At 34.3% G+C, this 22501-nt stretch overlaps 2 protein-coding genes across 6 annotated transcripts in view; one reads left to right on the top strand and one right to left on the bottom strand.

The window, feature by feature from the left end:
- The window catches only part of SGTB (small glutamine rich tetratricopeptide repeat co-chaperone beta), a 47810-nt gene extending 44552 nt beyond the window's left edge, over positions 1-3258 (top strand). For both annotated transcript variants that reach the window (XM_060009421.1, XM_060009420.1), the window contains exon 11: positions 70-3258. In XM_060009421.1, the coding sequence (XP_059865404.1) occupies positions 70-181 (112 nt within the window). In that variant the 3' untranslated portion in view covers positions 182-3258. The remainder of the gene's footprint in view (positions 1-69) is intronic.
- Positions 3259-3582: 324 nt separating this feature from the next.
- TRAPPC13 (trafficking protein particle complex subunit 13) overlaps positions 3583-22501 on the bottom strand; it is a 34805-nt gene continuing 15886 nt past the window's right edge. Inside the window, exons 5-13 of one of the 4 annotated variants that reach the window (XM_060009417.1) lie at positions 19321-19448; positions 16492-16564; positions 15370-15414; positions 12455-12472; positions 10411-10544; positions 8492-8690; positions 7334-7434; positions 4990-5137; positions 3583-4864 (exon numbers count right to left, since the gene is read on the bottom strand). In XM_060009417.1, coding sequence (XP_059865400.1) covers positions 4757-4864; positions 4990-5137; positions 7334-7434; positions 8492-8690; positions 10411-10544; positions 12455-12472; positions 15370-15414; positions 16492-16564; positions 19321-19448 — 954 coding nt within the window. In that variant the 3' untranslated portion in view covers positions 3583-4756. Of the gene's footprint in view, positions 4865-4989; positions 5141-7333; positions 7435-8491; positions 8691-10410; positions 10545-12454; positions 12473-15369; positions 15415-16491; positions 16565-19320; positions 19449-22501 lie in introns of all 4 variants that reach the window. The other 3 variants (XM_060009415.1, XM_060009419.1, XM_060009418.1) reach the window with 3 other exon arrangements.

Genomic DNA, 22501 nt, shown 5'->3' on the forward strand with positions numbered 1-22501 from the left:
GTTCTTTTTGCATTGGTATTGTGTGATTGGAAATTCCCTAATTCATATAACTTTGCCTCTTTACTACAGGGGACAGCAGTTTGCTCAGCAGATACAGCAGCAGAATCCTGAACTTATAGAGCAACTTAGAAATCACATCCGGAGCAGGTCATTCAGCAGCAGTACTGAAGAACATTCCTGACTTGACCAGGGGCCCTAGCCCAGAATGCCAATGGCGATGGCTCTGAAGTATTTGCTGTAGATAGTGGCCAAAACAAAAACAAACCTAAAAAATAAATCTGTCTAGACAATAGGTTTATCACAAACAGACTTGAACATAACATGATTCCTTCGTAAACGAGTGATCATCAGTAACCTTGTTAAGTGCCAGTACAGAACTTAACTGGACAGGGTTCCATTTTCAGATCTTCATCATATTTGTATACTAGATTTAATAGCAGAGTATATTTATTGAACAGTAAGGCTGTTTACTGGTGAATTCTCTAGCACCAAATTCCTGTAGGCAAACTTTTTGAAAGGGGAGATGACTAAGAGGAAAGGTTTCTCACGCTGATTTAGGGGAAATATACTTGCCACTGAGCAACATCTCTAGAGAGAAGAAATTCGTTACTGGGTTTAGCTTTGATAGTGCAATCAGTAATGAATAGATGATATGATATGGACCAGTACTATCTTTAATGCTGCTTGTTCTGTTGGGTGATGAAATCTTAAGAGTTGGTGGAAAGCAGTATTCAGTGTTGTTTAGAAAAGCAAAAAATAGATGCTGTGAATGTATAGAAAGTGAATGTAGGGTGCTCAGGTTTTTTGCGTAGTTCTTAACTAATCTTGCCTACAGTTTGGTATTGATAACATTAGCATGGCCACTTATGCTAAGTACATAATAAAATACATTTAGAAACCCTTAATGATACTGGTTAGGTCAGTTGTGTAACTATTCAGTTTAATTAGCACAATTTCCCCAGTGGTGACCTTACCATGGAAACTCTCAAATATATCTACATTTAAATAAACCAATGGCTTGGCCCTTAAGGATTTTCTAGGTGGCATTTAATTATGTGCCTGTAAACACTGATTTTTTTAAACTCGGTAATTATTTGATGGGTTATAAAAAGCATCTATCACTATCACTGCTTGTTCATGTTAATCCTCTGCTATAATTTGGCTTGGCATGTCGCTTTTATGCTTAACCTTAATTTGATGTAGCTTAAACGTAACAGGGGACTTGAAATATTTTATTGAAATTAGAATACATATTAGTGGAGAGACGTGGCACTAAGTATTAGTGGAATGGCTTTAACTATAGTGATGGATGAGACTGTTCTAATTCCAACTGGAATTTCTTTGGTTTGTTATTATGAAATTGGTAAGGTTGGCGGACACATAAATTTCACAAGTGTTGTGAGAGAAAACTGAAATAGAAAGTAATATAAAATTAAATCAGTAATACCGATGATGATCAGGGCTTTACTATAACTGTTCTCCTCAAAAGGCTAATTACTTGGTATTTTGAAGTTTAAAAGCCAACTTTCCCTTTTTTTCCTTTGTGAGATTAGAACAGTGGTTCTATAATTTCACTGTAAGAGTCACCTGGGGATTTGTTAAAAATGCAGATTCAGGGGCACACTTTTCAATTTTTATTTAGTAGGTCCTGTAATGAGGTCTGGGAATCACCATTTCAAATAGCACACCAAGTGGTTCTGATGTTGGTCCAAAGGACTCTTAATTTAATGCAACACTAGATTAAAGATTTCTCTCTTTTAGGCCAGCAGACACCTAACTGCCTGGGTTCAGGCTACAAGGAAGAGCTACATGAACCTACAGTTCTGGTCAGAGCAGAGCGGGACTTAAATCTAAGCTGAGCCTTCTGAATTAAGTCTCCTATATTGCATCTAAATCAACTTAAATTTTCATGAAGTTAAATTCAGATCCTGGTGTTCAAATGTTACACAGAATAAAGTACTAACTAATCATAGGAAAGTGATGACTGTGAAAAAAAAAAGCAAAGTTGATCCTTAATTAAAAGTTAGTCACTCTTGGGAATTCCCTGGCGGTCCAGTGGTTAAGGCTCAGTGCTTTCACTGCTGAGGGCCCAGGTTCAAATCCCTGGTCAGGGTATTAAGATCCCACAAGCTGTGCGGCACGGCCAAAAAAACCCCAAAAAACACTCTTATCCAGTGTTGAGTAAGAAAAGGTTCCTAGCATAACTATCTTGAGCATATTAAAAATGCTTTCAAATAAGTAAAATTGGTAAGCCTCTAACTGACTAGGAAAATAGAGAAAATATGAATCAACAGTATCAGAAGTCAAAGAGGGGATATCACTGCTGACCCTGTAGACATTAAAAAGATTATTAGAAAATACTATGACCAACTTTACATCCATGTATTTAACAACTTAGATGAAACAGACAAATTCCTTGTAAGATGCAAACTACCAAAGCTCACTGAAGAAATAAAGATATCCTCCGGAAAAGAAAGATACAGGCCCAGTTTCAATGGTGAATTCTACCAAACACTTAATACCAATTCTACACAATCTCTTCCAGAAAACAGAAGAGGAAACACTTCCCAACTCATTTTATTTCACCATTACTTTGATACCAAAATTGAAGACGTTATAAGAAAAAACAGTTTAAAACAAATGTTTTGATTTACTAATATCTGTAGTTAAGGTAGCCATTCTTTTTACATGAAGTAATGCGAATTGGTGTATTCCATTTCATCCTTCTAGTTTGTTTCTCTTCTAATATACCATCCATAACAAATTAAACCTAGATAATCTGTCCACTTACCTGGATTTCCATTCTATTCAAGCCATTTTTGCTTTTTAAGTACTTTCATCACTTTGGAATTACTGCATTGCACGCTATTGCAAGAAGGTTTTGTGTAGCTGTATCGTGTTAGCTACTCTTAAAATGATAAACAGTGCTCCAAAAGTTACTTTGCTTGTCTGAAACAAGAGAGCATTAAAGTAAATCTTTATATACATTCTACTTAGGAAAAACTGACTTCCATTAACCACTTTTCATTATAGTAGCTGTAGCTGTTATGATGCTATGTAAAATTTACAATGTCCTTTTTACACAAATGACATTTCCACTTAATGTACCAAATTGTTTAGCTAATTTTTATAACATGGTTTAAACATCCTTTCTAAGATGACATTTTCTAACCTTTACTTAAAGAAGGAATATTATGTATCTAGGTATTGCTTATAAAAGGAGTCTTTGTAATTATAAGTCAAATTATATAGCAGATTCCAAGTGACCATTGTATGTTACTTTTAAAACTTGAAACAGAATGAAACAGAAGGTTCAGTCACGAGAAGATGCTTGAAAAGTTATCGCAGTACCCAGTGCAGTGGCTATAAAGTCTTATTTCATCATTTAATGAATTGTACTCATTTTGGAGGAAACACAGACTTCAATTTTATACTGCTTGCACTTTATTTTGCACAGACATTTCATTGATTACCTCTCCAATTTAAGGGCAAATCTCATTCTGAATATAGCTTTCATTTTGGACCAAACAGTTTGTCATGGCAATAAATAATTAATGCATTTAAGAAAAACCAACTTTTGTATTTGACTTTATGCACTCTTTACATGTAAGCAATTATATATACATCCTTGAATTTCAACTTAGCAAAATAAGTTTTATTTAACAGTATTAGCTTTTGTTTTCAAAATATTGAAACTTTTATTACATTCATGCTGTAAAGTTGTTTATAGTCTTAACTTTCTCATTGTTTTGTATATGGCATAAGTAAATTAGTGTGATTACATGCAGAGATAGAAAGTTTTGTAATATTAATACATGATGTAGAGTTCAAAAGCAAATATCAGAAGCTGGAAATCCTTTAATCCTTATGAAAATAAGTGGCTTATTTTTCAATGGGGAAAAAAAAAAACAGGACTTTTTTGGCTTAGAATTAGAAAATTATCAGACTTCTTAGTTAACAGAGTAATCAACAATTTAAGAAATAAAACCAATTCTGATCTGCTGTTAGTAACTGAAACTTAGACATGTGTGTTTGTATGTACACACAAACACAGATACCAATACGATAATTTTGAAAACAACTAGAAAAACTCATATTGTGTTAGCAAATACAAGATTACATGAGGACCACCCCGGTTATTTTAAACTTTTTTTATTGACTGACGGAAAAAACTGGGGTTAACGGAAATACTTCTAAGTAAAGTATGATAAGAATTCTAAAATTTTAAGAAACAACTGTATCTTCTAGATTGAGATCAGCAAACTACGGCCCGCAGACCAAATCTGGCCAGCTGTCTGTTTTTGTAAACGCTGCTGTGCAATTTTTGCCTACTGGCTGCTTTTGCACTATAACAGCAGAGTTGAGCATTTTCAATAGAAACCACATGGACTGCAAGATCTAAAATATGTAGTATCTGACCCTTTACATGAAAAGTTTGCTGACCATTATTCAAGATACCTGCTAGGGACAAATGGCCTCAAATATAGAGCTTTTGGAGAACAAAGTCCAATGGTCATTTAAAATGAAACAAAATAGCATATGTGTGGAAAGTATACAAATGTTCATCTAGAATGTAACTCACAAGATAAAATCAGTAAATGGTTCTTTTCAAAACAAATACTTTAACTGTTTTACAGGAAAGAAATTTAAATAATATATACTTATTTTTACTGTTGACTTGATCATTTTACAAAAGTGACAAAAATACAGAAAGTTCTGGGAAACTCAATGACAAGCGTAACATTGGAAATTTTCTTCAGCTTTCCACTTTAATGGCCGAAGATACCACGCAGACTTGTGCGATGTCATCATATTCATATGTTCTCTTTAAGAACGTGTCTGTTAGTCTTAAGCCGGAGACACTCTATTGAGAGAAACATATAGACCTAAGTTTTCATTCATTGGTAATGACCAGAGAAAGAATGGATATAATAAATGACTATGGATTAATAGCCCCCAAATACCGAAATTATTGAAAAGAGAGCATACTTGCAGCCCCTGTACTGAAGACAGTAGAGTGAGGGCAAGGCAGAGAGAGGAACTTGGATGGAGCTTTCCAAGCTGTCTTCCTGAAATGCCACACCAGTGGATAGAACTGGTATTGCACATTTCCAAAACGAGATCCATCGTCCTTTCACTGCTGGAGGAATCAGAAAAACAGGAATAAATCTTGTTCCTTTCACAAAAAGGTACTGCAATATTTCTTCCACTATTGTGGGTGAATTTCTTTTCTGGATGTCCAACAGAAAACCAGGAACAAATGAAAAGCTATCATATTTTTATGTCACTTAAGGTAGAATCAGGAAAATGAAAGGAGATGGTGTCTTCTGGGATTTACAGTGACACTGAGACTAATCTGCCTGTCTGGGTGTAGTCTTTCTGGTTCTGTTATTGAACACTGGCTCCCTGGTGCTGATCTGTTAACAGTTTTGCCATTTCTCTGGAAGATGTCCAGACATCTGTGTCTAATCTTGTTGCTATGCATCCTTCCTATTTCTGTAGGGCACTCTACAGGAAAGAAAAAGATAAACTGAGTCTGGTCCAGTGCTTTTTCTATTTAATCTATGTTCCTTTACCATGCAGATAACATAGAAAATGGCAAGATTTCTAAGTAAAACTATTCAGATGTTCAATTAACACGAAAAGACTACCTCTGCTTATAATTGATACCACCAGTTCAACTTAAACTTAAGATAAAAAAAAAACTTTTAATGGAAGTATGCACATTGCTTTTAAAACCAAAACCAAAACCAAAAGGCTCATAATGAAAACGGTCTGCTACTCTACCACCATTCATGACTTGTTTTCAACTCTTTAAAGCTATTTTTTTCTCCTTGGAGTTGGCTCCACATTTTAAATACTTATTTAATTTTAAACTCAAACTTGATTTTTAGACATGTTGATTTAATGATATTTAGCTTTTATATGTCTCCATCTCCCGCCCCCGCCGAATTTGAAATGTTCACTGTGTGCCACAGACCAGTTTAGGTGCAATGCATGAATTTTCTCGTTACGTTTCACAAAACTCCGGTAAGTGTATGTTGTGTGTATGTGTCTTTGTGTGTTGGGGGAAGTCGAAATCCTATTTTTATAGATGAGGAAACTAAATATCTAAGAAGCAAGTGCTTTTTAGAAAACTTACTTGAATCGCCAAAAGGTAAAGTGAATACCCAAATAAACTTTATTACAGCACTTTGTCATTTGGTCAATAACTGATTTGTTATAACTCAAAAATGCAAAACAAACCAAAAATCCAAAAGCACACCCTATATGCACAGGGTCTTTATCCTGTGTGTGTTGTCTACTGAGCTCCTATGATGTGGCAGGCACTGCATTTATAATGCTGGGTAAGACATGATCCCTTTTCTTGAATTATTCACAATTCAGTGAGGAAGAGACTAATGATTATAGCAATATATTAATACCACTAAAAAACTATATTACAATTTGCTATGACAGAGAAAAGGATGATTGTGCACGGGAGGGTCTAGGAAGCTTCACAGGGGAAGTAGGTATTTTTGTAATTCTGAAGGATGAATACTTCTTATCTCCCTAATATAAAGTTGTAAGGGATATAGAATTAAAAAGGATTATACATTTGGACTAAGGATAGGGATTCATCATTGCAATATTATCAAAATGCCCCAATTAATAATACATACCAAGTAGTAATACAAGTAGTAGAAAAGTGATAGGACTGGGATTTAATCCTAGGTTTTTCTGGCTTCAAAGCCCTGTGCTCTTTGCTTCGCAATAGCTAGATTATACTCTATTATCAAAGCCCTGTTTTCCAATCTGGTTATCCCCTATATTAAATTCATAACCACTTCTAACTTTCTTAATACTTAAGATACAGGTCAGGTATAAGTATGGCTCAGAAAAATCTATCTTATTACAGTAAATCTATAATGTATTATTCCATAAGAAACTGCTAGTTCATGTTTTAGTAATCTGAAGTGTGTAAACGAGGAAAAGAACATGGACTTTGAAGTCAAATACACCCGGTTTCAGATTCTGATCCCATCTTTTCTAGCTCTCTGAGAGTGAATAAGCCACATCCTCTGAACTGGCTTTCTCTTGCAAAGAATGTGAATAATTAATACCTACCTCATAGGTACGGAAACAAAATACAAAAAATGCCTAATACAGTAGGACCTCTAAAATATGTAATATACAGCTACCAGATGAAGAACTTTACAGTATTCAATGTCAACGTCAGAGAAGACTATATGGCAAGAGGAAACTTACAAGGAGGTAGCATATTTAAAAGATTTTAAAATTCTCTCAAGTAGGTAAGGAAGAAAGGACATCCATCCACAAATACTGGCATTACCTGCAGTTTGTTATTTTACAAGTAATATGAAAAGGTTCTTCTAGGTTTACAGTATCTGGGATTGCCTCCAAAGACAACCTAACATCTCCATAACCTGGAGCCTAAGAGAAAAAGCAATACAGTTAACATACATCTATTACAAAACCTTTCCATTTTAGTGAGGGTACCACAGTCATTCTAACTTCTTTTGCTGCTACTGCCTACAGCATAGCACTACAGACCCCGACTGTTTTTGTTATAATTACTCCATGTTTAGTAGAGTTAAAATGAATCTCACAGGTAAATAGTAAAGGAATTTCAGGGGGTCTGATCTTAAAGGGATACTTTTCCAAAGATACTGTAGCTTATACATACGCAACTCTTTGTAGGTAAAACAGGAAAAGGAAGGTCACTGAAATGATCCAAGAAGAAAATCATGTCTGTTCACAAGACACACTGGCAGGGACAGACAACAGAATCAACATGCCATGGCAGGATGATAGCTAATGGCTATATTTAAAAATAGGCCCAGTGATAATCTCTCTCTCTTTTTTTTTCAATTTTTACCTCAAACAGTAAAAGAAAAGTAAATTTTAGAATATATCACAGTAGGTGATATTCAGTATAAACAGATGATTCTGTAGTATATTCTCACTAGCACAAGAAAAAGAAGGCTGGTAGCTTATCCATACTCTCGGAGTAGAAATTAGGTAAAATATCCAACCTATGTTTACAAGATAATTTGAGTGGGACTCACCTGAGTTTCAGATGACCCACATTTTAAATATCTTTAAAAAAGGTATGAACTGAGTAGATAAATGTAGTATAAGCCCAAGAGTTCCAAGACATTGCAAGAAAAGAAAACTTTAATATAGTGGAAGTCAGATAACGGTGAGGACAAATTACCACAGGGGGAAACAACTGATATGCAGTTATTTTAATTTGGTAAAGTAAAAAACCATGTATAATGCATAAATTAACATTTGAAAATTTCCCATTCATATCAATACCAATTTTCTACCTAGATATCGGTGAAATTATTAGTCTTTTATTCTCCAGTAATATCAATGTCTTTTATAGTGCTCTGATTTTTAGTGACAGACCTAGGAAAATTTAAGTTGTTCTAACTATCTGCACACCATACACCAAAACCCCCATCAGTGTTTTTTCTAGACTCACCATTCTTTGAAGTTGGCTGGTCTGTAATCTTCCCCTTTCACCTAGATTTGTTTTCCATACTATATCCAATTTTCCAATTACCGTTACTCCCTTAATGATGCCTGCTTTTTCTGCAAACTCCTTCTTGGGTTTTAGGCAGTACAAGTACTGGCGTGTATCCATTGGCTGCAGATATGCTCTTGACCCAAATGTAGTTACACTGTGGGGTGGAGATAGAGATGGAAAAAATTCTCTAGAACCTTTTAGAAGAAAAACCATAGCTGTGATTGTTCCTCTGGACAGGAACCGAATGATTTACCATCTAAAGATCCAGAATACAACAGGTCGGTGGTTTCAACACAATGAAAAGGACTTGTACTGAGAGGACTTATTTTTCTTTATTTTTTTTCAGTTGATATGGAAAATCTTGAGATTCTTTATAATATAATGCAATATATTACCTGAAGCATTGGATATACATCGACTAACTGATAAAAAGCAATAGAAATCAGAACCTTAAGTATCCTGTCCCTTCTCTAAAATTATGAAAGCAAATAGTTTAGAATAAAAAGAAACATACCATTCTAAACTAATGATTTTTCAAAATTAATTAAAGATCAGGAAAAGAGTGGAAAATTATTGTTTTCCTCTGTGGGGGTATGAGAGGCTATGAATTTTACTGTAAGACCCATAATAAGTAAAAGTAAATTTTTCATTCTTGATTATTAAAATCAGGTACTTTCTCCAGCTATTACCTTCTTATCCATATTAATATCAACCCTACATTTATTTATTCTTCTTTTTATAAATTACCTATAAAGATGTGTATTTCATTTTCATGAAAAATTAAATCATCTATTCCTATCCTCACTCTTTTTGATGTTAAGAGAATACTCCTTAAAACTCACTGCTTACTCTTACCCCTTCTAACTTCTCCATCATTTCTTACAATGCCTCAGTTTTATCATTTGCAGGATAAGGATGAAATGTTCCATATTTATCTCACTGAATTGTTATAAAAATTTAAAAGAATAAGTGCTTCAAGTACAAATGGCTAGGATCTTATTTTCATGTGAAGGGAGGGCTGAACAGGTGGACCATAGATTTTTAGGGCAGTGAAACTTTTATATTCTGCAGTCAGGATGGCTACGTGTCACCACATTTGTCAAAACCCACAGAATGCACAACACAAAGAGTGAACCCTAATGTAAACTATGGACTTCAGTTAATAATAAGTATCAGTATTAGTTCATCGATTGTAAAAAATGTGCCACATTGGGGGGCTTCCCTGGTGGCGCAGGGGTTGAGAGTCCACCTGCCGATGCAGGGGACGCGGGTGCGTGCCCCGGTCCAGGAAGATCCCACATGCCGCGGAGCGTCTGGGCCCGTGAGCCATGGCCGCTGAGCCTGCGCGTCTGGAGCCTGTGCTCCGCAACGGGAGAGGCCACAACAGTGAGAGGCCCGTGTACCGCAAAAAAAAAAAAAAACCAAAAAACAAAAACCAAACAAAAACAAACTTTCGCAGTGGTTGAGAGTCCGCCTGCCGATGCAGGGGACGCAGGTTCGTGCCCCAGTCCGGGAAGATCCCACATGCCGCGGAGCGGCTGGGCCCGTGAGCCATGGCCGCTGAGCCTGCGCGTCTGGAGCCTGTGCTCCGCAACGGGAGAGGCCACAACAGTGAGAGGCCCGCGTACCGGAAAAAAAAAAAAAAAAAAAAAGTGCCACATTAAACAAGATGTAAATAACAGGGGATCCTGTAAGTGGGGAGGAGGGCATGTGGGAATGCTGTGTTTTCTAATCAATTTTTCTGTGAATTTAAAACTTCTCTAATAAAATAATGTCTATCCCTTAAAAAAAATTTTAAACCACCCAAGAGTAACAATGTTAGAAAAGTTCATATCTTTCAAAATAAAAGCAAACACTTCATAATCCATATTTACCATTCTCCAGCTTGGTTGACTGAATTTAATTCTGCTACATTGTACATTATAGATGGCTCCAATGAAACTTTCTCCATAAACATGGGTGAGGTTGTAATGTTCTGAATCTGGGCTTCAAGAAATACTTCATCAGTCTGAAAATATGAAAGAAAAATCCACCAAAGTATGCTGGTGTTTAAAGTACTTTACCACCACCACAATATCTGATTTATATGAAGAAAAAACATTAACCACAAATGTGATTAGTTCATGCCTGCAAATCAAAGTTATCATAATTAATGCAAGAAAAGAAATTGTCCTCCTAACATAATTCACAGGGGCAAAGTCAAGTGTTAGTCAACTGGTAAGTTGTCAAACAATGGATGGGGGATAACTATAATATTTTTTGTATTGATATCCAAAAACGCTTAACTGGAATTTCATTTACATATATCTTAAATTTTCTAGTAAGTCATTAAAATGTGAAAATGCAATTTAGTATAATGAATTTACCTGTGCACCTATCATTTCAGAGATGTGTTAAGATAATTAGGTCTTTGTTATAATATTCCAGCATAATTTATTAATTTCAATTTTCATGTTACTTCAATTTAGATAGTATAGCAAATAATCTATTTTATAATCTTATAAGAATTTAACTTTTTAATTAAAGCACTTTTTTAAGTAGTCATTAGTGATTTCTTGGTTCATTGAAAATGTATATTTAGAGCAAAAATATATGTGAATTATACTTGAAATCTTTAAGCTTTTAAATCAAACAAAAGGTATTTTGTGGTCTTAGTGAGTTAGTGAAAACTGGTGCTATACAGCAGTATTTCAGTCAATGGGTAACTTACATATGTACTTTTACATAATATTTTAGATTCCCTAATTATTTACGTTAAACATTCTTCTTTTTATGCTATTTGGTTATTTTGGGGGGTATATATTGGAGGATAACAGAAAACTTGGCTCATTTTTGATAAAAACCTATACATAAAATGGTATACTAAGGATATTCTAGAATTATTTTATTCAGAAGTTTCATAGTAATATATATACAGAAATAAAGTAAACTATGACCAAAAATTTTTGGTACTTATGAGCTTTTTTAACACTAAATCCAGGAAAGTAGAAATCATTTGCAAAAATATAATGATGAAGTTATAATTTAATGTATTATTATCTAAAACAAAACAGATTCTTTAGTCCTTGGCACATGTGCTCTAATGAAAATAGAAATACGATTTATCAGTTTAAAAGAAGTACACATTCAAAGGCATTATTCTGTTACTTTTTCTCAAAAAAAAAATATCCCATCAATCCATTGCTTTAAAAAAAAAACCATAGACCCACATTTCAAATTTAAAAATGCAATTTCTGCATAAGTTTAGAAGAGCTTAGATAAAATGAAAGAAAAACAAGCTGCATAATGGAAAATTAAGCTAGTTTGAATAGTTAGCATGAAATAACTTGACATTTAAAAAATTAAGATAAGAATTCAGTGCTAAGGCAGTTGATGTTTTTATCATGTATATATTGTGTTATAAGCAAATGCTGCTTATATTAAATAGAAATTTGAAAATATGATTTTAGTCAATGTGGGAAAATTTAATTTTCTTCTGTTTACTGTTGTCAAAGGGCCATCTTTACCTGACCCAGACTTAAAACTAAAACCACTGCTCATTTGAAGATGAATTTCAACTACACAGTTTACTCAAAGAATTGAAGTATAGTAGGATATTTTATATTAAGAGGTTGAAAATCCCGAGGCTATTTTAAACAAGGTTAACACGACTCTTTTTAAAAATAGCTACAGGAAACACACTAAAAATAAGAATATAATTGTTTCAATATGCCAATTTAATCTTTGATGTATTTTTTCCCATAGAATAAGATGATCAATATAAAAAGTACAAATTATATACATATTTTTGAAGTCACTAAGTATATCCACAACTAACTTTGTTTTTCCACTATGTTTTGTAAAGAGAGATTAATTAGGCAGAGTCAAAAAGTGGTAAGTAAGAAAAGCATATAAATTTATAATAAAAAATCAAATTACCACAGAACTGAGGTCACTCTAATGGAAAAATAAAAAAGAAAAATTAGAAAAATCAGATTAAATGTTAAAGAAAAAGAATAACTAACTTTAAAATAAAATGCATTTCTGCATTTTTTTTTAATTTACTAAACAAGACAGCATTAGTAAAACAAGGAAGTAAACAGAAAGTAATACAAAGAAATATGACAAATCATTCTTCTAAAAAGGTGAAACTGCTAAGGTTAAATGAATAGAGAAGAACACTATACGTGAATACTTAAACAGGAGCAAATATTCAAGGGCATATCTTGGGGGAGAGAGGTATATTCCATGCCTTTCTAGTTCTATAAATTCTTTACTCACTTTGTAACTTCTTCATAGATTACTTAGGTTGGGTATATACTATCTGCCACATTCAGAATAGATATACACTGTATAGCTTCTCTTAAATTTATCTAATAATGGAATCATTTTTTCAAGGAGGATCTTGGGTGATTACAGTTCCACTGATCACACTTCAGGGAATGCTGGGCTAGACCACTTCAGACAACTGAGAGTTAACAGATTTCACAGTTTGTCTTTTTTTCACATATATATTGCTAAAGCTACTTATTTACCAAGGGCCATCTCAAATGTCAGCTCTTTCATCAAACACATAGCTGGAAATCTTTTTCACCTATGTTCCCAGAGAATAAGTACACTTATGATCGGGGTGGGCGGGGATGCTTACACTGTATTTATGTCATGTCAGTCTCCTTCACTAGATCTAAGTACTGTGAGGACTGGGGAGATGTTCAGTTTATATTTATTTCTCTTCAGTACCTGGCATGGAGCTGTGACCAAAGGTTTGACACCTAGCTTCTAATGTCACCAATTTTTTTTTTTTTTTTTACAAGGCTTTCTTATATTAGAAGACTACAACAAAGTTTCTCACAAAACTTGTTTTCCTTTAGGTGATTCACACAGTATTAGAATTTTTAGAAGCAGCATAAAAAACATGTTTGAGACAAATGTGGGGCTAATAACAGTTGTTGTGTAAGGACTATGGCATAGTGTAATAAAAATAAACTACTGATATCAGTGTGGTTAACTAACTCCTACAATTTACCTGAATTTCCTAGATGGAGTCCATAGAATCTGCTTCATGTTACAGGCAGAACAGTATTTGTTTGCCTAATAGGTAATACCAAATATCTTAGAGAGATCCTAAATGCTATTTGTTCACTCCTCATTTTTAAAAAAATGTCTATTTTCAAAAGTTCAGAATTTTACTAAAATTTTTTAGCTGAAGTTTGTTGGCACAGTTTAGACTAAAAATTATGTCTATACTTAATGTTAACTGAAAAAGCAAACAAAATTGTTACTATGATTATAAAAACAGAATATTATATATAAATGAGTAAAGACTGAAAGAGAATATGGGTTAATGAAGAACCAATTACTTTTTAGTGTGGTGGACTTGTGGGTTTTTTCCTTTCTTTTTGGGGAGTATATTACTTTTATGTTATTTATGGAATAACTAGCAATTTAAAAAACAATTTGCAACTCACTCTGAATATTGGTGTGATAAAACTACTTGACAAGTATCTTAATGTACCACCACACTTCAACAAAGAAAACCTGAAATAGTTTAATATGTGCCTTCCTATATGTGCCTTTAAACATCTAGTTATCTCCTTGATGAGACTGTATCCTCGCATCAAATACGTATACTCTTCACTACATTCTGTATGTTCCACTTGTATTTCCAACTCGGCTTGGAATGCCTTCACTGCTCTGACACTTAAACGTTTCTAACACCTATTCCTTCTAGACACTGATGCAGTTCTCTTCCTTTTCCATGAAGCTTCTTTAGACTACTCCAAAATCTCATCCCCTGAGTTCCTGTAGCACATCTTTTTGCGCCATGCTCTTTAATCTCACTATATACTATACTAGTTACTTTTGTTATTTTATGCACTTTTTTCGTTTCTCCTAATAGGTTTTTACTTTAAGGTTAGGTTCCTTATCTTAGATGTCTTAGCATGCCCAGCTGTGGTACAAACTTTATAGTGAATAAAAATTCAGATGCTGATGGTAAAAATATGTATCAAATTTGACATGTGACTACAAATTTCTGATCACCTGGTTTTGGAGTAATAGACAAAATTTTCATTTCAAAATACTGCATTTGAATATCTTTGAGTTTATCACTGGGATATGAAACACATGATTTTGGGGGAGTAAAAGGCCCATTAGGAAATCTGCTTTTTCTGGACCTCTAGATACCAGGATAAAATAGAACAGTAAAAGAAATCCAAGCCATAAAACCTTTTCCTTATAGAAAATTCTATTTCATCTCTTTTGTTAGGAAAGAAGATAATCTTCTATTCTAAAAGTTACTTCTTTCTATAGTTTTGCCAAATTTGTGTCTCCCAAGGAGCATTTCAAACCATTCACTAAACTTAGCAACCTAACTCTGGCTGGCACACTGACTTCCCAGGACAAAGAATTTAATGTACTGAGCTCTACTTAATATTTTTCTAGGTGAATATTAAATCTTCTTTGCAGGGTTGGATCTACCACTTCAATTTTTGTAATATCACAACCACATTTATAAAATATTTAACAGATTGCTAATGTTTTTAGACAGTAACAACAACTATTAAATGGAAGCACAGGGCAATCATTTAATGAAAGATGGTGAAAGCCTCACAAAATTAATGAGAATAAAAATCAAGGCATATTGATTTCATGTCAGTTGAAAACAGCAGACTAAAAGAGATCTGCAGTGAAATTATTCACTTTCAATTGAACTTTATGCTCATTTTTCACAAGTAATTCACAGTCATATCAGCAATTTACTCTGATATGAAAAGAAATGTAATACATGAGAATTTTAGTCAAATAAGATCTTAATGTTGAACTTGAAATCCCATTAAGTGCTCAACACTTACCTCTGCATTGTAAAATTTGGTTTTCACATCCAATGGTTTGAGAACCTAGTTGAATAAAGCATATCAATCAAAGGAGATTATTATCATTTGACCATTTATTTTGTTTATGTGTTTTAAACCATAGAGCTTAAATTTGTCAAAGGCACTTTCCAATTTTAATTGTAATAGACTTTTCTAATGGGTATGCAGTACTCTTGTAAAAACAAAAACAATCCCAAATGCATTTTTAAAAAAGCCACCGAAATTTCTTGACTGGGTAATAGTTACATGAGTTATATGGATCTGTACTTCATAATAGTTTGTTAAACTGAACACATATATTTTTGTGTATTTCTCTATATATATTTCACAAAGCATGTTTATCAAAATAAGCAATCAAACCTTTTATTTTCTTTTAAAAGACATGCAAAATCTTAAACAGATGAGTGATAACAAAAGCAATAGAATAAAGCAAAATTTTTCTTCCTATTGCTGGTACTTTTTCTTCCACTTACAAACAGAGGAATGAAAAATATATATAGTATCATATCTAGATCTACATAACTGTATATGGTCATCTCATTTCCCTATCTACACACATACATGTGTTAAAACAGTGGTTTTTAACTATTTTTGATTATGGACTTCGAAAATTGTGTATAAATAAAAAATTCTAACTACAATTTCAGTGACTCATGAAGTCTCTGAAGGAAGCTTGGTCCACTTAGCCCAAGGCAATAATCTCTCATTTAAATATTTCTTTAGAAATCTGATATTATTTACACTTATTTTGTCTGGACTTTACACTCATTTTATCCATCTTCTAGATTCTTTTGTGTTTTGTCAAAGGCATGAAAACACAACAAATTGTTTTCTGGATAAAACATTACATTTCCAATGATAATTTCTCTTTTATTTAACTTACTTTAGTCCAACTTTAGATTGCTAGTAACCACAATGATAATTTCTCTGCTTTTATTTAACTTACTTTAGGCCAACTTTAGATTGCTAGTAATAAGACAAATCAAAAAATATTAAGCTATTTGCTTTATTTGGAGCTTGTTTTTACTGCAGATAAATAGTAGTAATCTCCTATGGGAAAAAGGGCATCTAAACACTATTTACCACTGTAGTATTCAATACCTGAAATTTGAAGAATTTTCTAAAATACATTTTTTCTCCACCCTGAGTTGTATAACTCACTGCACACACCAAGCTGAAACAGAAAGATGTTTTAATGATTTTGAATCACTATCAATTTTGTTTTTTAATAGTTAATCTACTAACCTTCAATTCTACCAACAAATTTGGAAAATATTTATACTATGACACGAAAGTGTAGCCAAATGAGCCTAGAGCAGGAAAAAAAGACTTCCAGTAGATATGGATATAATTCCATGAACAAGAAAGCTGATTAGTAAAATAAGATATACCATTTTTAAAGCAGGAAGTCAGAAACTTTTATCTTCAGAAAGTAAAGCATAAGCCAAAATAAATCACAGGATAACTAAATAGTTGAATGTAAAAAGTTAAGTTCATATAAACTAGAAGAAAATACAAATTTTAAAAAAATTCCAGGATGAAGAAAGACTTTTTAATATAAATGCAATGGAAAGGAAAAGACTTCCACAAATTTAGAAATTGGATAAATCAAAAACACTAAAACAAAATTTTAAGAAGGACAACAGACTGGGAAAAAATGCTTCTAACAATATGAAGAGAAATTTTTATAAGCAAAACAATATCTCATTCAAAATAGAAGAAAAGGATATACACATAAATTGTAGTACCATAATCGACTAACAAAAATGTGGAAATGTTCAGCCTCACAAGTAGTCAAAGAAACAAATTAAAATAATGAAATAAGATTTTTCCTTATCTTAGGATTTTGGCAAAAATTCTTTCCAAGAAATATCAGGGTTGGTGAGAGTTTAGAGAAACTGACTCTTTATACTCTTGGTGGTTATGAGAAATTTAGAAAAGAATCCTTCAGGGGCTTCCCTGGTGGCGCAGCGGTTAAGAGTCCGCCTGCTGATGCAGGGGACGCGGGTTCGTGCCCCGGTCCGGGCGGATCCCACGTGCCGCAGAGCAGCTGGGCCCGTGAGCCATGGTCGCTGAGCCTGCGCGTCCGGAGCCTGTTGCTCCGCAACGGGAGAGGCCACAACAGTGAGAGGCCCGCGTACCACAAATAAAAAAAAAATAAAAGAAGGTTTTCAAAGAATACTGACTAAACTGGGTTCCTGGTGTATTAACAAAGATAAAACCATGCATAACATGATCAAAATTCTATAAAATATTATTTAAGTTACTTATACACATCTGTTTTATATATATATGCACATAAAGGATTGAAATATACCAATATTATAATAGTGGCTATACTAGGTGGTGATATTACAGGTAATTTAATTTCTACTTTATACTTGTACCTAGTACTAAACTAGGTGCTAGGTATTTAGAGTTCATCAAAACTCAACACCTGCTCTCCAAGTGCTCACAGTTGGAAGCAGTGTAGCAAGGTACAGGTTATGAAGTTAGATTTAGATTTGAGTTCTATGCCATTATGTGCTAGCTATTAAATTCTCTAAGAGTCTCATTTTCTGTAAAATGGGGATTTTACACATTTAATATCATTTCAATAAAAACAATTTCAACAAATATTGACCATTGTTCTCGCTAAATCCCAGGGATGCAGGTGACTTTGTGGAACTCATACTTTAATGGGAACAGCAGGCACTCAGTAAGTAATGTCAAGCATAAAAGACATAGAAAAAAATGACAAGTTGTGGATGCTATAAAATAGACAAGAAGGGGGATTTTATCTAGTCTAGGAGGTCAAAAAGTCTCTTTGAGAAAGTCATGATGAATCTGAGATATGACAAAGTAGAAGAAAACTAAACAAAATGACACAGGCATTCCTTTGTAAGGGAAGGATACATTTCAAGTCACAGAGCAGTTCAGAGGTAAAAGAACTGCAGAGTAGAGAGGGAGGGAGGGAAGCATGATGAAAGGTGAGAACTAGAGTACGTAGTTGGTAAGGATTAGTTGTGGAGAGCTCTGCAAAACCTATACAGTTAGAATTTCCTAAGGGTAGTAGGAGATCACTGAAGTGTTAAGTGACTTATCCGAGATCACATAATTAAATAAATAATCAAGGTAAAATCTGAACTCCAGAAAATCTGACTCAAAGCTCATACCAACCACAGAATATATATTAAAAAGTGCCTACAACAGAGCTTGTCACCAAAATGAATTAAATAATAGATAATATTACATAATTCTTTAAGACAAAGAAGAGAAGCAAAAATGGTGACGTTAAGTGGAGATGAAGAGAGGCTACTGAGAGATAGTTAACAAGAACTAACAGGACTTTGTGAATCAACTAGATATGGGGGTGGTAAGGCAGACAGATAAGTCTAAAATTACTTTAGATGGCTGAAATTTTCATATTTGCCTCTCAGACAAAGAAAAATACAGCATTCACATTCAAATACATACACAGGCCAGGAATACAGAATTTGAGATTTTTTTCCCTCATACCTTTACTTTGGTTCTCTGTTTTTGAACTCTCAGGGTAGAGTATATTTATACAGTTAAATACAGAACTGAAAAATTGTGAATTTAAAAATAAATGTTATTAACATCAGTTAGCATTTCAAAAGAATAAATGTACTTTTAGAGTGCTACCTGGGTTTTAAAGGTTTGCATGGATTTTTATTTTTAAATAAGATTGTAGATGCAAAAATGAAACTAGAGATAAGTGAAGATAAATTAAGATATTTTTTCCTTTCAAAAATAAACATTTTGTTTAAAGTTTGTTTCTGGCAAGCATGTAAACATGGTACATAAAATTCCTTCTGAAGTAGGTTCTTAGGCTTAGTAACAAGTGGAATAAGTGGAAATAAAGCAAAAATTTCAAATAAAGGCATATATAAGTAAAAGCCTCTGAGATCTAGTAAAATTAATTCTTACATGTGTGTTCCAATCTCCTTTACTTCATGGTGTATGACATCATCTATACAACAATCAGGTTTAAGTTCAGCCACTGCAGCATTGGAGGCGGAAAGATTTAAACGCTGAGAACTTGTCTGAAGATCAGCCTTGAAAGAGAGAATAAAATCCAAATGAGACTGGTTACCTACAGGGTGTGGATAAGTATGGGTGGAAAGAATAGGGGAACAAGAACAAGAAAGTAGGGATGAAGAGGGAGCAACACGTCTCTGTGTACATCTTTTTGTATAGCTCTGATGCTCAGGAACAGGGTAATGGTTCTCACACACACACACACACACACACACACACCCCTAAAAATAAATACTGATAAAATCAGCTATAAAGTAGGGGGAATCCAAAATGTAATACAAACAGTACCACATGAACCTAACTGTATTACAAATGAACACAACCATACTGGGAGGAGGAAACAGAAAAAAGGAACTAACTTAAGTTTGGCAAACAAAAGCTAAAAATGAAAAGAGCAGCACACAAATGTTTTACTCTAGCTATAGCCCATTTGCTGTTTTGCAGGGGTATGGATTAGCAGTTCTGAAACTTCTACATGTATACTAGGACAAAACAAAAAATATATATATTATGGATAACAAGAGACAAGTTTCTTACCTTTGGAGAAAAAAAGGTACAGATAAGGAAAGAGAGAAGCCTGCAATGAAACCTTTGGTGCTGGACTGGAATTTGGGGCATCAGTATGAACATACGGTTTTGAAATTTATACATATACAGATGGATATTACAGAAACATATATAGATGTGTACACATGTGTTAGTATATAACACTAAAAGGTAAATAATCATTCAAAACAGTATTAGATGTCAGAGACCAGCTGATTTGTAGAACTAGAGATCAGCATTAAAGTCATCAACTAAGAAAGGACCATTTTCTCTCTTGCCCCTACCAAGTTACTTTCTAACATATTCCCTCCCTTATTCCTTTTGAACATCGATCATTTTCTCTAATTCTCTTAAATGGCATCCTCCTTTAAGCTCAGCTACTTTCTATCACATTCAATTTTAACTTTCTTTGTAACATTTATTATGATCTATAATTACCTTATTTATGATTTTGTTTACCTGTTTCCTTCTGTCTCCCCTACCAAAGATGTAAGGTCTGTTGAGGCAGGAACCGCTTGCCTTCTCTTGTTCACCACTATAACATGGTGCCTGGCACACAGTAGGCAATTAATAAATGTTTGTTGCATACTGAATGAAGTTATGATAAAACTTCAAGGCAAATGTCAAGACAAATTCAGAGAAAGCAAAGATCACATTAAGTCATGGGGATTAGGGGAGGTTTTGTCCATAAGAGTGCAGATTTTTTAAAAGCTTTTTGTTTTTTTTTAAAATCAGTTAACAGGTTTTCTGCAGTTAATTCTAACCTAACATTCTTAATGCAGCACTTCCAAGTGGAATATTTATTAGTGCTATCTTTTTTTTTTATTATATTCAGTTATTAAACAGTAGTAGCTCACATTTATTGGGCACCTACTATGTGCAAGGCCCTGTTCTAAGCACATTACTCATTTAATGCCCACAACCCTGAAGTAGGTCATTATACTGCCCCTAATTTACAGACAAACCAAGGCACATAGAAGGAATAACTCCCCTTAGGTTATACAATTAATAAGTAATGAAGCTGAAATTCAAAATTCTTTAACAAACATTTCAGAAATTAGAGAAGAGGGGGAAAAGAAACAGTCAAATCCATGGGCTTTCTGTCCAATGTGTTTTCCTATGTATCATTTTTTAAACATTAATCATAACTACAGCATGTATTATATATGGCTGAACACTTTTACTTTTCTCCTTTTTCATCTTATAAACACTGCTGCACTTAACATTTATTTCCTAATTACCTATGAGGGCTTTCCCAGGAGCTGGAGATACACTAGTGAACAACAGACCAAAATCCCTGCCCCTAGGGAATTTAAATGTTTGGGGAAAATAATATAGAGTAAAGGAGGAATGGAGGGCTGGCTTGAGGTAAGGGAATACAATTTAAATTACAGGGTTGGCTTCATGCTACAAATTGGTTTTTGGATGAGCAGGATTTAAAAAGGGAGAGAGGAAAGGGGAAATGGAGAATCATTTTAAGTAAGTTAAAAAAAGCAAAACACCTTAAGTGTGTAAAAGCTCAAGATCAGGAAAGAGTTCGGTATAATTAAGGAATTAATGTTAAAAAATAAGAAAAAAGCAGTTAAAAACATCTAGACTAAACTTCAAACGAATAGAGGCCTTGTCTCTTTTGTTTCCTGCTATAACCCCAGTATCTAGAATTGTGCCTGGAATATATACTCGTTGAATGAATGAGCAAATGCCTATTACTCACCATTGGTTCTCAAAGTATGGTTCCCAGACTAACAGAATCAGCATCACCTGAGAACATGTTAGAAATGTAAATTCTGGGAATTCCCTGGTGGTCCAGTGGTTAGGACTTTGCGCTTCCACTGTTAGGGGCGTGGGTTTGATCCCTAGTTGGGGAACTAAGCTCCCACAAGCCCTGTGGTGTGGCCAAAAAAAAAAGGTAAATTCTTGGGCACCATTTCAGATTGATTAAATCAGAAACACTGGAAGTGAGGCTCAGCAATCAGTGTTTTAAAAAGTCCTCCAGATGATTTTAATACCTTCTAAAGTTTAAGAACCAATAGTACAGGGACTTCCCTGGTGGTATCGTGGTTAAGAATCCATCTTGTAGTGCAGGGGATGCCAGTTTGATCCCTGGTCGGGGAATTAAGATCCCACATGCTGCGGGGTTACTGAGCCTGCGTGCCACAACTACAGAGCCTGTGCACTCTGGAGCCCATGCAACGTAACTAGAGAGAAGGCTGCAAGCTGCAACTAAGACCTGATGCAGCCAAAAATAAATAAATAAAATAAAAATAAACCACCAATGGTACAGATCATTAAAGTTATTTATTTATTTTATTATTTTTTTTGCGGTACGCGGGCCTCTCACTGTTGTGGCCTCTCCCGTTGCGGAGCACAGGCTCCGGACGCGCAGGCTCAGCAGCCATGGCTCACGGGCCTAGCCGCTCCGCGGCATGTGGGATCTTCCCAGACCGGGGCACGAACCCGTGTCCCCTGCATCGGCAGGCGGACTCTCAACCACTGCGCCACCAGGGAAGCCCTGAAGTTATTT

The sequence above is a fragment of the Delphinus delphis genome, chromosome 3 (assembly GCF_949987515.2).
Source record: "Delphinus delphis chromosome 3, mDelDel1.2, whole genome shotgun sequence".
Lineage (NCBI taxonomy): Eukaryota > Metazoa > Chordata > Mammalia > Artiodactyla > Delphinidae > Delphinus > Delphinus delphis.